A 15,914-nucleotide genomic window follows, 5' to 3' on the forward strand; every position below is an offset into this window, starting at 1 on the left:
TTCTCCAGTGGATGCTAGCAACACAATGGTCTGTTCTTTACCAGTGCATGTCAGCTCAGATAGGAATCACTCAAGCATACAAGAGATACCTCTGGTCATGGATTCAGTCAGATCAAGTTCTACAAGGCCAGCCATTCATTCTCTCTCAACCCAAGACCATAGTGACCATGGACGCTTCCCAGATTGGGTGGGGGGCACTTCCTGGGGAAAACATTCCAAAGCACTTGCCCCCCCCCCCCCCCGAGGAGGTCATTTTGCATATCAATGTCCTAGAGATGAGAACAGTATATTTTGCATTGCAGGCCTTCCAGGGTGCTGTCCCTTTAGGGATAATTCAATTCCAATGGACAATATGTCAGTAGCTTTGTATACAACAAGAAAGAACCAGATCTTACCCCTTGTGTGGAGAAGCTCTCAGAGTGTGGCAATGGGTGATCTCATCCAGCTGCTTTCTCATAGCAGTGTACATTCTGGGGAAGTCGAATGTGATAGTAGCCAAATTGAGCAGGTCCATTCTTCTACCTTACCTTACATGTCTCTCAGCATGAAAGTGACAGAAATTATTTTACATCAAAGGAGCCAGCCTTGCTGTGATCTTTTTGCTTGTCCCCTAAACGGCAAATGCAGCAGCTATTTTGGCTTAATCCCCCCTCCGGAGGAATCACAGAGGGATGTTCTACTCCACGATTGGCCCTCTGATCTACTTTATGCTTACCTGCTAATTCCCCTAACTCCAGAATTCCTGTAGAAAGCTGTCAGGTTGAAGAGTAAGGTCATCCTCATTGCACCATACTGGCCTCAACAAATTTGGTTCTGCTTCCTATGACCTCATCTGCTTTACCAACCTTGGATTCTGGATCCTAATCCAGACATCCTGACAAGTATAATTCATCCAGATATCTTAAACCTGAAGCTGACAGTGTGGTTTCTCCAATTCCATTAATAGCCAGACAATGTATGTTCGCTTCCCCTGTCTGTCGTATTCATTTATCTTCCCATACTGCACAAGTAAATGGAAAAGGTTCATTTGCTGTGCACAACAGTTATACACTGACCCTTTCTGAGCTCCTGTATATAGTGTATGTGAATTATTTTTGGTATCAATTTTTAATAAGGGACGTAGCTCCTCCACAATTAAAGTTCAGTTAGTAGCAAGCTCTGATTTTCATGTTGGATTTGAGAATTCTTCTGTGGCCTCTTCTACATTTTGTAAAGCATTTTTGAGAGGCACACCCCTGATAAGAATCCCGTACAAAGATCCTACACCTCCATAGGATTTGAACTTGGTACTACAGGCCTTAATTCATTCTCTGACTGTACCAGCAGATAAATGCAATCTTAAGTTTTGACCTAGAGAACTATTTTTCTAGTGGCCATTACCTCTACTAGAAGAATTTCCTAACTTCAAGCACTGTCCACTAACCTTCCTACTTGACCTTTCATAAGGATAGTGTTACATTACATACCAACACTTTTTTCCTTCCTAAGATGGTGTTAGAGTCCAATATCAGTCAGTCCATTAATTTGCCAGTTTTCTTACCTAAATTTGCAAACAAAGGTGAATATATGCTGCATCTATTAGATGTTCAGAGACAAATTAATTTTTACTTACATAGAGCAAAAGAAATTAGAAAGACAGATAAATTATTTGTGTCCTTTGCAGATCCTAAATTGTGAAAAACAGGTCACCTAAACCAGATGGCTGATGGACTGCATGTCATTCATAAAACAAAATTGGGTATAACCTTACGAAAACCTTAAGAGCCCATTCAATTAGGTCCATGGTAACTTCTTCAGTGTTTCTATCTAGAGCTTCCATGGATGACATATGTGCAGCTGCAACCTGGGCTAATCCTCATACTTTTATCACTCACTACAAACTAGATCTGGTCTCAAGAGGAAGAGTAGCCTTTGGCTCAGCTATGCACAGGAATATCCTTCCTTAGAGTCCACGTGGGATTTTAGGTAGCTGGAAGCTCTGTCCCAAAAGTTGAGGATAGAATGGAAATTGACAACATTAGATAAAGTTATTTACTTACCTTAGCATTCCATCCATTTTGTCCATTTTCATTCTTTCTCAAATTCCCGCCCATCAACCTCCCAACCCTTATCACAATAGGCTTCTGGAAGAATGAGATATGATAACACACAACTGTCCTTAATGCTGAGCTCCAGATAGTTTCTTCTGTAGTGTGTGTGTGTGTGTGTGTGTGTGTGTGTGTGTGTGTGTGTGTGTGTGTGTGTGTGTATATATATATATATATATATATATATATATACATATATATATATATATATATATATATATATATCAAGATCTGGAGTATGTTAAGAGTTGGTGCATTGTGGGTAAAAGAGGAACTTGAGAGCTTTTAGGTTAGCACGAGCTTTAGTAATGGCTGAGTCGGATCCAAGATCCGAACCCAACAGGTGAGGAAGAATGAAAATGGTCAACACAGATGGAACGTTATGGTAAGTATATAACATTTTTCAATATGGTTAAAGTAATAGGAAATCATTTCATTTTCACTATACTGACTTTTTAACAGGTTCACTACGACTTTGGCTTGAGGAATATACTTTCAGTTCTAAGGACTTTAGGAGCTCAGAAAAGAGCACACCCTACAGAGAATGAATCAACTATAGTCATGAGAGTTCTAAGAGACATGAACCTTTCTAAACTGGTAAGAGCAGATATACATTTTCCAGTTACTTTTTTCAACCACATGAATTTTCAAGAATGTGACAATATATAGTGAGAAATATGAACCAAATTTTTGAAAGTAGATCCTGACCTTTGTTCTAGAGGTTAGGAGTATTAGATTAAGTCCTGTTCGATAGAATGAAAACAATGCTCTAATAAAAATATTAACAGTTTTCCATTCAGGACTGCCTGACTTTTGACATCTTATTATGCTTGCTGATGTACTTCATTGGATCACTGTTGCAGTAGGCTTGGCTATATGTATTATATCCTGCATAGGTTATAACAGCCGGACAGCTTTCAGAGCTGAAGGGCACCTTCCAGATGCACAAACTGTTGGTAGCATGAGCAGAGATGAAGAACATACATACATACATACAGATACTTCAAACACTGGCATTAATGCCCTTCTAGTTTGCCAATATACCAAAACACTTGTTCCCATAATAAGTATCCAGGCGGATCTTAAAAATATCTAAACTAGTACTTGCATTAATGTAATTTGGTAGTCTGTTCCATGCATCAGCTACTCTGTCAGAGAACCAATTAGTACACTTCTGATTCCTATAGAATCTCCTACATAGGTTGTCTGATGATTCTCTAGTAACTTTTGTTAACCCCAAACATTCCCAGAGGTAGTTGTCACTAAATGCCCTATATACCTGAATAAGATCTCCTCTTAGATGTCTGTAAGAGACACTGTACAAGTTCAGATATTTGAGTTTTTCATAATAACTTAAATTAAGTTAAATTTTCACATCAGTGGATACCCTTGGTATATTTCCATTGTACTCCTTCCAGTTTACTCATACTTGTTTTCTTATAGGGTTTCCATATTGTTATTCCATAGTCAGTTTGGGTCTAATGTAACTACCAAATCTGATATGCTTAGTTTTTTATATATTTATAAGCATATTATTCTCCTGTGCCCAAATGGTCAATTTACTCGTTATTTTTCAGATGTGCCTTATCTGTAACACATGTAATCAGATGTGAAATTGTTCGATCTCGCCGTTTGTTCTTACGCACGGGTTCAGAGCCAACCCTCGGCTCCGAGTCGGCCACATCACAAGCTCTGCATCTAAGAGAAGCTCGAGGCCCAGTTCCTATCCCATGATCCCCTGCTGCTTTCCCCCAGATCTAGTTTGCCGCTGCAACAGGTCGCGTTGATGAGAGAGCTCGGGCCAGTAAAACTTTATTTTTTCACGTTTTAAAAATAGTTTTTTATTAATAGTTAGTTTAAAAGAGTTGTGTGTGTGTGTTAATTAGATATATCCTCTTTAATATTAGTAGTCATAGTTGTAGGAGCGGCTGCTCCTAGGCAATAGGCCGGTTGTTTCTGTCAGGGCTCTGGCGGAATTATTACTATCCTTATACATATATTTACTCTTAGTTTAGTGTGGTTTGCTGTGTGTTTTTTTCTACAGCTGTGTTATTATATTTAGGGTTAGCTTGTAGTTATGTCTGAGAAAGCTAAATCAGGAATCAAGTGCTGTCAATGTGGACAGAAGATGTCCATTATGGACAATCGTACCTCCTGCATCTACTGTCTTGGCCCTCTCCACCTTCAGGAGGACTGTTCCATCTGTCACTCCTTTAGTGAAAGGGTCATGATGGAGAGACGCAGGAAGCTTATTGAGAGGGGCCTTCTAAAGCCCGATTTTCAAGAGGCCTTAGAGAAGGCCGACCAGGCATCAAAGTCTTCGAAGGGGTCGAAGTCTTCGAAGGTATCGGAGCCCAAGTCTTCACTCCGAGCACCTCGATTAAGATTCGGTCGCCGGCTCCACAGATCTTGGAACCGAGCATCGAGCGGTTGTCTCGACTCAAGGCCCAGGTCTTGGAGCCAGTGCCAGAGGTGCCTCCATCTTCGATCCTTCGCTCGGTGACCTCTTCGGCCCCTTCGACCTGTTCCTCCAGGGTGATGTCGGACACCGATGTGGATCGAGTGGTACAAAAGCTTATGGAGAACACGGCTCTGTCCAAACTCATTGTGGTTTCATCCCAGTTGGTTTCGAAACTTGAAGCCCTCCCTGTTCCATCCATAAATCTTCCTTCGAGACCCATCGAGTCTTCGGAGCCGGGAGTCGAGGATCTGATATTTGTTGATCCCCCGCTGCCAAAGCCTTCCTTAGTGCTGTCGGCACCACTGACCTCGACACCCTCGGAGCCTGTCGAGGGGTCTCGGAGCCGACAGTCTCTCCTTGGTTCCGGGGCGGAGAGTCGAACTGAGCTTTCAGTGCCAACTCTTCCCCTCGGGGCCTCGGCACAGATTAGCTCGGCTCCGTCCTCTGGATTGGAGCCTGTGGCTCCGGTACCGGGTAAGCTACCGTGTTCTTCGGATCCGGTGGAGTCCTCGGCCTGGGGCTCCGGTGCCTTCGACGCCATGAGGAAGGTCTTGTCTGGTCAGACACTCACATCATCAGAGTCCACTTCTCCTTCCCTGAAGGGACCGTGTTCTGCTTCTGCCCCCTTGATCCCCACCAAGCGTAGAGACCCAGTGCTTCAGCCAGCCCCAGAGGGTGAACCCTGTGCCTCGGAAGCTTCACCAGATGCCCCCTCTGATGAAATTCCGAGGAAGAGATTGTGCAAGAGGAGGCACATTGATTCCCCACAGGAATCATTGACATCGGACACCGACCTGGATGAGTCAGAGGGGTCCCCACGGTCCTCCCCCGAGGATGTCTCATTCGCTGACATCTTAGAAATTTTAAAACAGAGGGGTAGCTGGCAGACACTTGCCCCCACTGAGGATGAGTTGGTGTTGCTGAAGGCATTTGGGGCTCAACCTTCCACATGCTGGGTGACTCCGCCCTTCGATGAGTTAATGGATTTAATAGCTCGAAGGACGTGGGAGGCTCCTGATACCATAGAACCAGTCCCTCGGAGACCAAATAAATATATTACTGCCCCCCAAGATAAAGCTTACCTTACCAAGGGAGTCCCTGTCGATGCTATGGTGGTGGCGGCAGCCACCAAGAAGGAAATGTCCGAAGCGTCTTTCTCTGTTCATCCTCCTAACAGGGATTCTAGGACTATGGACAGGTATGGGAAGCGAGTGTTTAGTTCAGCGACATTTGCCATGTGATCGCTGAACTACCTTACCCATTTTACGTGCCTTCAGAGAGATCTCATTAAGGAGTTGGGAGATACTCTCCAGGGTACCACAGATGCTGCTGTTTCAGACAAGGTGACAGCACAGCTTAACACCCTTACTTCAATAGTTAACTCGTCCATGAGGCTCATATATGCGGCCGAAGGTTAGAGTAGGGCGGCAGCCTCAGCGATTGCCCTGCGGAGACAATCCTGGATGTGCCTCTGCTCCTTTGCAGAAGCCTTTAAGTCTTCCTTTACTAATGCCCCTGTTGATGGTGCCTCCTTGTTTGGGCCCAAAGTGAAGGAGACACTCACTAGGTGCGAGCAAGAGTGAAAGACCCCGTCTGCCGTAGGGGTCTGTTTTTCCGCCCCCTCTAGACTATACCCCAAAGGGCAACGAGGTGGAAAAATGTGGTTCCAGAAGACTCTGGGATCTTTCCAGTTGGCACCTAGAGATACCCCCTCCAGAGGCAGAGGAGTGGGAAGAAATGGAAGACGCCACCCAGGCAGCAGAGGGGGTCCACAAAACCAGGGTGACAGGGATACCATCCCTGGGAAGCCCTTCCAGCACTCCTGAGTGGAGGCCCGGCTGTCCTGCTCTGGAGGCAGTCGGGGGTCGCTTGGCTTTATACCCGGAGGCCTGGCTAAATCTCACATCAGATTCCTGGGTAAAAAGCATAATAACCAGAGGATACGATATTCCCTTTCTAAACAAACCACCCACCCAAAAAAGATTCCCAGATGTTCCACCCGCTCTGCGGGATCAAGCAGCTATAGAAGTACAAAGGCTGTTAGAAAAAAAAGAGTCATCCAGCCAGTCCCGGCGGACCAAATAGGATCCGGAACTTACTCAAGGTTCTTTTTAGTTCCAAAGAAAACAGGGGACTGAAGGCCAGTACTGGACCTCAGCAGACTCAACACCTTTGTGAAGAAGGAAAAATTCCGGATGGTCACACTACAGTCGATTCTTCCGTTTCTTCAAACGAATGATTGGATGTGCTCTATAGATCTCAAGGATGCGTACTACCACATAAAAATGGCCAGGCCATCCAGAGATCATCTGCTCTTCTGGCTGGGAGCCAGTCATTTTCAGTTTCGAGATCTGCCCTTTGGCCTCACCTCAGCCCCCAGGGTGTTCACCAAGTGCATGGCAGTAGTGGCGTCTCACCTGAGACGATGGGGATTCAGAGTGTTTCCGTATCTGGACTACTGGCTCCTTACCGCCACCATCAAGCATCACCTAGTGCAAGCCAGGGACTTATACAATCAACCTCTGTTCCAGCTTAGGAATAGCAGTGAACTTCGAAAAATCTTCCTTGTCGCCCTCACAGCATATCTTATTCATAGGAGCAGAGTTAGATACTTCCGTAGCACGGATAAGACTTCCTCAGGCAAGAGTGTCAGCCCTGAGTGATCAGGTCTCTATTCTTCTTCAAAACAAAAAAGTCCCCGCGGTACAAGTCTTGAAAGTATTGGGCATGATGGCAGCTACCCTTATTTCAGTTCCCCTAGGGAGAATGCACATGAGGATCCTCCAGTGGCTCCTCTTTGCTCAGTGGTCGTTCCAACGGTTACCGTTGTCACACAGAATCTTAATCACGGAAACTTGCAAGCGGGACCTCCGTTGGTGGATAAACAATCAGGAACTGACGATGGGGAGTCCATTTGCACTCCCTGCCCCTGTAGCCACAATAACCACGGAAGCTTCCCTGATAGGGTGGGGGGGACTTTTTCAGGGGAGAACAGTCCAAGGAGAGTGGTCGAAAATAGAACACAACCTGCACATCAGTGTCCTGGAGCTGAGAGCATTGTTCCTGGCGTTGCAACACTTTCACAACTCCTTATCTCTGGGAACAGTGGCAGTTCAGACGGACAATATGTCAGTAGTCTGGTACATAAACAAACAGGGAGGAACCAGGTCTTACCCCTTATGCAGAGAGACCCTGAGAATCTGGCAATGGGCTGTGTCCACCGGACGCTTTCTAATAGCAACGCACATCCCGGGAACATCCAACATCATAGCGGACAGGTTGAGCAGAGCCATCCTGTTACCTCACGAGTGGTCCCTCAAGAATCAAATTGCGGAGGAGATCTTCCACAGATGGGGCCAGCCTTGCTGCAATCTCTTTGCTTCCCCCTTGAATGCCAAATGCAGAAGCTACTTCGCCTTACTTCCCCCTCCGGGGGTGCCCCCAGGGATGCACTAGTGCATGATTGGCCCCCGGGTCTCCTCTTTGCCTTCCCTCCTATTCCATTAATTCCCAAATTTCTACAGAAAGCCAAAGGTCTGGGAAGGACGATCACCTTGATAGCACCATTTTGGCCTCGACAGATCTGGTTTCCCTTTCTTCAAGCTCACCAGATGGAGGAACCTTGGACTCTGGACCCAGTGCCAGACCTGCTGACCCACTCGTCAGGAGTTCCTCACCCATCTCTTCAGTCCCTCTAACTGACAGCTTGGCTGCTGCACTTCCCAACCTAGCCAGGTCGGACTTTTTATCCCCGGCAGTGCAGCACATTTTAGTTTCTTCCCACAAAACTTCCACAAGAAAGCTGTATAGAAGCAAGTGGAAACGTTTTGCATGTTGGGCCTCCAGACAGGGTATAGACCCTTTAGTGGCCCCTATTCACAAAATTTTAGAATTTCTCTCCACATGCTTTCATCAAGGGCCTTCGACTTCCACGATAAGAATTCAACTAGCTGCCATATCAAATTTTCATGTGGGTGAAGGGGGAGCTACAGTTATGTCCCACAGACTTTGTAGAGCATTTATGAAGGGTACATTCCATCTCAGGCCACCCATACAAAACCCGGTATTTCCCTGGAATGTGAATCTAATGCTGTCTCAACTTATGTTTGAGCCCTCCGAGCCAGCTTCGACGTGTCCACTTAAGTATCTATCCTGGAAAACCCTGTTTCTGGTGGCAATCACTTCAGCTCACAGAATCTCGGACCTACAGGCATTGTCGATTAGACCCCCCCGTATATAGTCTTTCACCCAGACAGGGTCACCTTGCCTACTAATCCATCCTTTCTGCCGAAAGTATGTTCAGTATTTCATATTAATCAATCCATTGAGCTTCCCACTTTTTTCAGGAACCATTCTAATAAATTGGAATACATGTTACACAAATTGGACGTCCACAGACAGTTGAGATTTTATCTGGACAGAACCAAGGAATGTAGGAGATCAGATCAACTTTTTGTTTCCTTATGAAAATAAGAAAGGACTGGCAGTGACAAAATGCACGCTATCTAAGTGGCTGTCAGACTGTATAAATTTTGTCTGTTCATCCTCCAAGCAGTCTCTTCTGTTCAAACCTAAAGCTCATTCTACCAGGGCTGTTTCCACTTCTCTGGCCCATGCCAATCGTTTACCGTTGAATACCATATGTGCGGCGGCTACTTGGGCCAAACCTCATACGTTTATTATTCACTACAAAGTGGACAGGACCTCCAGGGACAGGGCTTCCTTTGGTTCTATGGTTCTCAGTAATGTTCTTCCGTGAGCCACCCAGGGTTGCGGTGCTAGGGACACTACCCGTGCGTAAGAACAAACAGCGAGATTGAACAATTTCACATAGAGAAGTTATGTTCTTACCATAACGTTCCATGTGAATTGTTCATCTCGCCTTTGTTCTTACAATCCCTCCCTCCATCCCCCTCCACATTCTGGAAGAACGGTTATGACTGGTGTCTGGTTACTTTCTTGGGGTTACCTGTCACTATCTGCTTCCTTTAGATGTACTCATTACTGTATGCCTGTGTATAATTTGAGTATTTCAATCTTGTGTGGATGAGAGAGTTGGCAAAGGGGTTAGTTATGTTATTGAAGTCTGGTTTCTTAGCAAACTAGATCTGAGGGATAGCAGTAGGGGATCATGGGATAGGAACTGGGCCTCGAGCTTCTCTTAGATGCAGAGCTTGTGATGTGGCCGACTCGGAGCCGAGGGTCGGCTCCGAACCCGTGCATAAGAAGAAAGGCGAGATGAACAATTCACATGGAACGTTATGGTAAGAACATAACTTCTTTTTTACCCAATTTCATGTCATCTGCATATAGACTGTAGAACACCTCAGATGAAAATGTTATGTCTGAAAGATGCAATCAAAACAAGTAAGGGCCTAGGACAGAGTCCTGTGGGACACCCTGTCTGTAACCAAGGATTTCACCTGTCCAGTTGCTGTATGATACTTACCATGTCCTATTTCTAAGCCATGTAGCTATCCATCTTATCAAGAGTACATCAATACCTAGTTGTACTAATTTATTGATCAGTGTTATGTGTGTATCCCTGTCAAATTCTGAAGTTAAAATCTATATAAATAACATCACAACACAATTTATTTCATTCATAGCTGTTATTATATTGTTATAGGACATCATGTTACAGGTGGTAATAGCTCTGTTTTCAACATATGCATGCTGATATATGATTTCAAGTCTCAACCTATCCAGTTCTGACAATAACTTATCCAATATTACCTTCTCCATTATTTTTCCATAACATGAAAGTAGGCGTAAGGGTCTATATGACTGTGGGTTTGTCCTACTCCCCTTTCCCTTAAAAACAGATTTAATGAGCGCATGTCTCCAGTCTTGAGGAATCTCCCCATATTTATATGACCTAGTGAATAATACATTTAATGGTACTGTAATTTCTTGCTGAAGTGTTCACAGGTCATTGTTACTAATTCCATCTCCTCCCTGTGCTTTGTTTGGATCCAGTTTGCGCAGTTCTTTTTCAATGTAATCTAATTTGATTCCAGTATCAGGGGTTACCTGGATGTCACTAGGACAACTTACCACCCCTTTTGTGGAGTCAAAGTGTTTTGCATAAGATTTTGTAAATATATCTATAATCTGTTGCGTCTGAGAATAATTTTTAGAATCTGCACACAGTTTATCAATCTGTGTGTCTTTACCCCTTCCACTTCCTGTATATCTATAAAAAGGTTTCCTATTATGCTCAATATCTTTACATACATTTTCTTCATTATTTTTTTATCTTGTCTTACACTATGCTTAATATGTTTGTCCAGTTTGTTTATTTCAGTTTTCAAAGTTGTAATTCAACCTCTCTTCCATTTCTTGTATTTTTTGTCTCTCACCTTAATCAGACATCTTGTTCTTATGGAAATATATCCTCCTGATGTTGTATGCCTAGATTCTGATGTTAAACATTATTTTGATTTTTTGCACCAAAACAATTTCTCTTTCAAAACGTTCAACATTCCATTTGCAGTTTTTCCACTGAACACCTCACTCCAGTTAGATTTACATAGTGATTGTTTTGCTTCCATATATTCTGTAATTAACCTTTTGTGCATTGGCTTAGATTTCAGTTTGGCAAAATTATCTAGTAACAAATTAACCTTTATAACCCCATGATAACTGCACATCAGTGGTGGAAAAACTTGACTTGAAGTTACAGTAATTTCTTTGGGAACACAAACAATGTCTAGTATGTTCTGTCCCCTGGTAGGTTTTTTACAATCTGAAGCAATTGTTGTTCCTCAATATACGTTGTGAATAATTTCCTTACTAACACTGTAGAATCAATATTATGCCAGTCTGTTTTTGGTAAATTTAAGTCCCCAGCTAATATTATTCTTCCCTCCTGTGTTTCATGCAAGAAATGTATGAATTCATCCAGGTCATCTGCACTTGACTGTGGTGGTCTATACACTCCAACAATTGTTAAATGTTTCAGTGTTATCTTTATTGCCACAGTTACACAGTCTATAGTGTTGGTGTTATCATTGAACATGTTATAATCACAGGTCTCATAGCTATCTTTAATCCATATCATAACAACTCCACCTGAGTTTTTGTTAGAATGTCTGTTACAGTAAAAACACTTATACCCTGACGGAACTGATTTCCAGTCATTATTCTTTAACCATGTTTCAGAAACAATAACAACATCAATCTTGTGGGAACGTAGCAAATTTTCCAGTAAAAAAACTTTATTATTAATGTTCCTAGCATTAACAACCATCAAAGAGGCCACGGTGGTGCAGTGGTTAGCGTTGCCGCCTCACAGCAAGAGGTTCTTCATTCGATTCTCGGCTGGGGTGCCTTCTGTGTGGAGTCTGCATGTCCTCCCTGTGGTCGCTTGGGTTTCCTCCCACATCCCAAAGACATGCTGTAGGTGGATTGGACACTCTAAATTGTCCCTAAGCATGAGTGTATGCATGTGTGTGCCTTCTGTGGAAGGTTGGGCGGCTGGCTGGCAACTCAACGCCGTAAAACTCCATTGCCAGTCATGAGCGGACAGGTGATCCGCTGTGGTGACCCCTAACCGGGAAAAGCCGAAAGAAGAAGAAGAGAGGTATCAAATGTTGCTATCTGTGGGCTGTTAAGTTTTCAACATGGCAAAAATCCTGCCTAGGAGAAAACATACTTGATCTCATCATCACGAACATGGGAGCACAATGTTCAACACCGGAAGTATACCCCTCACTGGTGAGATCAGATCACAAACTAATCTCGCTGGAGGTCCTCATCCCACCCCCACCTGAAATAAAAAAGACCACAGTAAAGAACTTCTCGAAAGCCGACTTCACACTTCTAAAGACTAGTGTGGTCTCCTTTAAGGCCCCGAGCCGTGGAAAACAGTACTCAAGCCGCTGAATCACTTACAAATGCCTTCTACCAGCACCTGCAGGACTGCATGGATAAGGCAATCCCAAGCAAAACAAAGACTCTTTGTACCAAAGGCAAGCGTCCAGTCTGGTGGACCCCAGCCATAAACAAACTCTACAACAAAAGGAGGAAGCTACTACAAGATAGAGCAAAATCCTTAAAAGGTAAGACACCCTTGATCACTATAAGTAAAAAACTAAGAGCTCTCATAAAATCATCCAAAGCAAATTTTGAGAGAAAAATAGCTAAAGACTCAAAAGACAATCATAAGGCCTTCTTTAGCTATGTTAGAAACCTGTGGAAACTCCCAGATATGCTCAGAACTAGTTCAAAATGATGTGAAGATTACTGATCCTACAGACATTGCCAACATACTGGCTGACAGGTTCAGTGCAAACTCCCCCCCCCAAAAGGAGAGATATCTATACCAAGCAATTGCAGCCCCCCAAACATCTCCAACGCCCAAGTGAGAACTGCTCTCTCCAAAGCAAAAAACACAGCATCCATGGGACCTGATGGTGTCCCCGGCTGTGTGCTCCACGAACTCAACGAGGAATTAAACCCACAGCTAGGACAGCTGTTTAATCATAGTCTTACCTCTGGATACGTACCCAGGGAGTGGCGCACTGCAACTGTGGTCCCACTTCACAAAGGCGGTGCCTCCACCGACTCTGGAAATTACCGCCCATTAGCTTGACAAGCCTTATCTGCAAAGCCATGGAGAGGATCATAATGGACCTCATAAATAAAGACATAGGGAATTTGCAGACTTTGGATCCATCCCAGTTTGGCTTTGTCAAAGGCAGATCATGCCTTCTAAACTTGGTTGACTTTTTCGAAACAGCCACCAAAGCCATTGATGAGGAAAGGCAGTCCATACAGCCTACCTCGATCTGGCGAAGGCCTTCGATACAATACCCCACTCGGGTATCATTGAAAAACTCATCAGCTTAAATGTTAACCCATACATCACAAGATGGGTTGCAAACTGGCTGAGTGACAGAACCCACAGGGTCAGAGTTGCTGGCGCCATGTCAGACTCAAAGCCTGTCACAAGTGGTGTACCACAGGGCTCAGTCCTGGGCCCACTCTTGTTTGGCATCTACTTTTCCGAAGTACAAGCAAACACAGGAGGGTTATGGCTGACAAAGTTTGCAGATGACTGCAAACTGGGCCATAGTAGAAAACACATCTGACACAGATATCCTTCAGAAGGGTCTCACAGAAACGGATAACTGGTGCCAGAGCCATGGCCTAAAGTTAAATGCCAAAAATGCATAGTCATACCCTTCGGGAAAAACAAGGTTACCCCTAGCTACCAAATAGGTGGCAATCCACTGAGCACAGAAGAAGTTATCAGGGACCTGGGGACCCAGGTTGATAGTAGTCTGTCATTCGACACCCATGTAGCTAAAGTAGTTAGGAAGACCTTCTACATTGCCCACCTTATCATGAAGGGATTCTCATCTAGATCAAGGGAGGTCATAGTCTCCTATACTCATCACTCATCAGACCAATGATTGAGTACAATGCCCCATTCGGAATGTATCTGACCCGACACTTGCAGCAGCTGGAGAGGCCACAAAGTTCCTCACCAAAAGGATAAAGGGTCTCAAACATCTGTCCTATGCTGCCCGACTGAAAGAACTCCAGCTCTATTCAGTCGCCACCGCTTGCTCAGAGGTGACCTTTGCCTAACATACAAGGCCATGTCAAACCCAGATTTGATGAATATGCTTCACCTCAAAAATCTAGATCCGTCAGAGCCACAAGGGCGGAGACTTAAACCTCGACACGGCTATTAATAGGGCGTGCTGGAGGGATAGATTCATCACCCAAAGACTCCTATGCTGTGGAATAAAATCCCGGTATATGTGAGGCAGAGCACCTCGCTGGCCTTGTTCAAGAGAAATCTTGACCAATGGATGGGAGATCGCAGATATACCCCAGGGATTACCTCAGTGTCACTGCTCGACAGAGGCACAGCAAAATAATGGGTATAGTTCCCCATACTAAAGGGGTGGCGTAAGCCACAAAACTATGGGCTAGGCTTGTAAATGCCCTCGGGCAGATAGCCTAGTATGAACCTATGAACCTATGAACCTAGTGTTTGTCAAATATTGCAAAATATCTGCTGCAAAAATTCTCTTCCCTGATCTAGACAAATGCACACTATCTTGTCTGAACACATGTGCCCAAAACTAGTCTTGGATGCGCTACACATTTCCATTTTTTAAAACAGAACATTTTTTCCATATAGGTATTTACCCCAAAAATCTTTTCATTCACAGTGACCTGACTATCCTTTCTATAGGTGATTTGTGTAAAATACGTCCTAACACCAGTGCAAGCAACACTGTCTAAGAGGGCTGTCAGTTCCCTACTAACAGTCAGAGAATCCCTGCTGGTGACATCATTTGTTCCAACATGAATAAAAACAGAGCCATACTTCCTTACATTAAGGCATTCCAAGGCTTGTCTCACTTCTTCTGTTTTCGCTCCTGGCAAGCATAACACTATTCGATGTTCATTATAATCTCTGGAAATATACATATCAGTTCCTCTAATAATTGAATCCCCAATTACAAGAATATCTTTGCTGACCAGCTGAAGAATCTTCAGCTTCTAATACAGTAATATCTGCTCTATCACTTGTTACGAAGGATAGATCTTCATCACTATTAGTCTTATTGATCCTGTTTTTATTTTGTATTAAATTCTCATCCAGCTGGTGTTGTAAATCCGCAACTTGAGTCATGTAGTCAACATCTGTCTTTCTCATGGTTTGGGCACTAAGCCCTTCAGAGCTTTCCCAATGCTGAATAATGTTCCTCTTAAAGCCTTTCAAGCATCGGCAGTCAAGGGTGATTTCTCCATCGCTGTTCCTTCTCTTAAAAACTTTACATATTAATATTTTTATCAGAAACTTAGCTTTTTCTGTAAAACTAAGTTTGGAAAAAGTGTTTTAAGGGAATGTCACATGACTTTCTGTCACTTTTTACTGTGGAGTGCTATCTTTTACATTTGTGGAAAAAAGGTTATTAAAACTAACTTTTTTGTATGTTTTCTACTTAAAACTTGTAATCCATTGTTGTCTTTTCAGTCTGCTTCAACTTGTGGGTTATTAGATCTGATCAGATCCAAGGCCGAGACTTCAGAATTTTGGCTCCAAATCACAGTTCCCCTCCCATAATGTCATGCATTACTAAGTCACCTCTAATCTCATTTGCCACTCCACAGTTTCAGACATGTTTTACTGAAGCTCCTAAGAAAATACTTATGTGCCTTTCTCTTCTTGTTTTTTTTTGTTAAATTGTTTAACATGTGGTCCCTTCTATTTTCTTATTAAAAATTATTCTCCCTAGTAAGTTAGGCTAGTGTTAGTTTGATAGAATATTGTTTATATCATTCTTATTTAGTGTGTGCAATACTGTTAGTTTAACATACAACTTGTGCTTAGTCTATTG

General features: G+C 43.5%; 1 protein-coding gene across 1 annotated transcript in view; it reads left to right on the forward strand.

Moving 5' to 3' along the window:
• LOC122816787 (dynein axonemal heavy chain 8-like) overlaps positions 1 to 15,914 on the forward strand; it is a 9,517,065-nt gene that overhangs the window by 7,857,836 nt on the left and 1,643,315 nt on the right. The window contains 1 exon segment of the mRNA XM_044089814.1: positions 2,550 to 2,684. Coding sequence (XP_043945749.1) covers positions 2,550 to 2,684 — 135 coding nt within the window.

This window comes from Protopterus annectens, chromosome 1.part1 (assembly GCF_019279795.1).
Source record: "Protopterus annectens isolate FY-2018-M chromosome 1.part1, PAN1.0, whole genome shotgun sequence".
Taxonomy (NCBI): Eukaryota; Metazoa; Chordata; order Ceratodontiformes; family Protopteridae; genus Protopterus; species Protopterus annectens.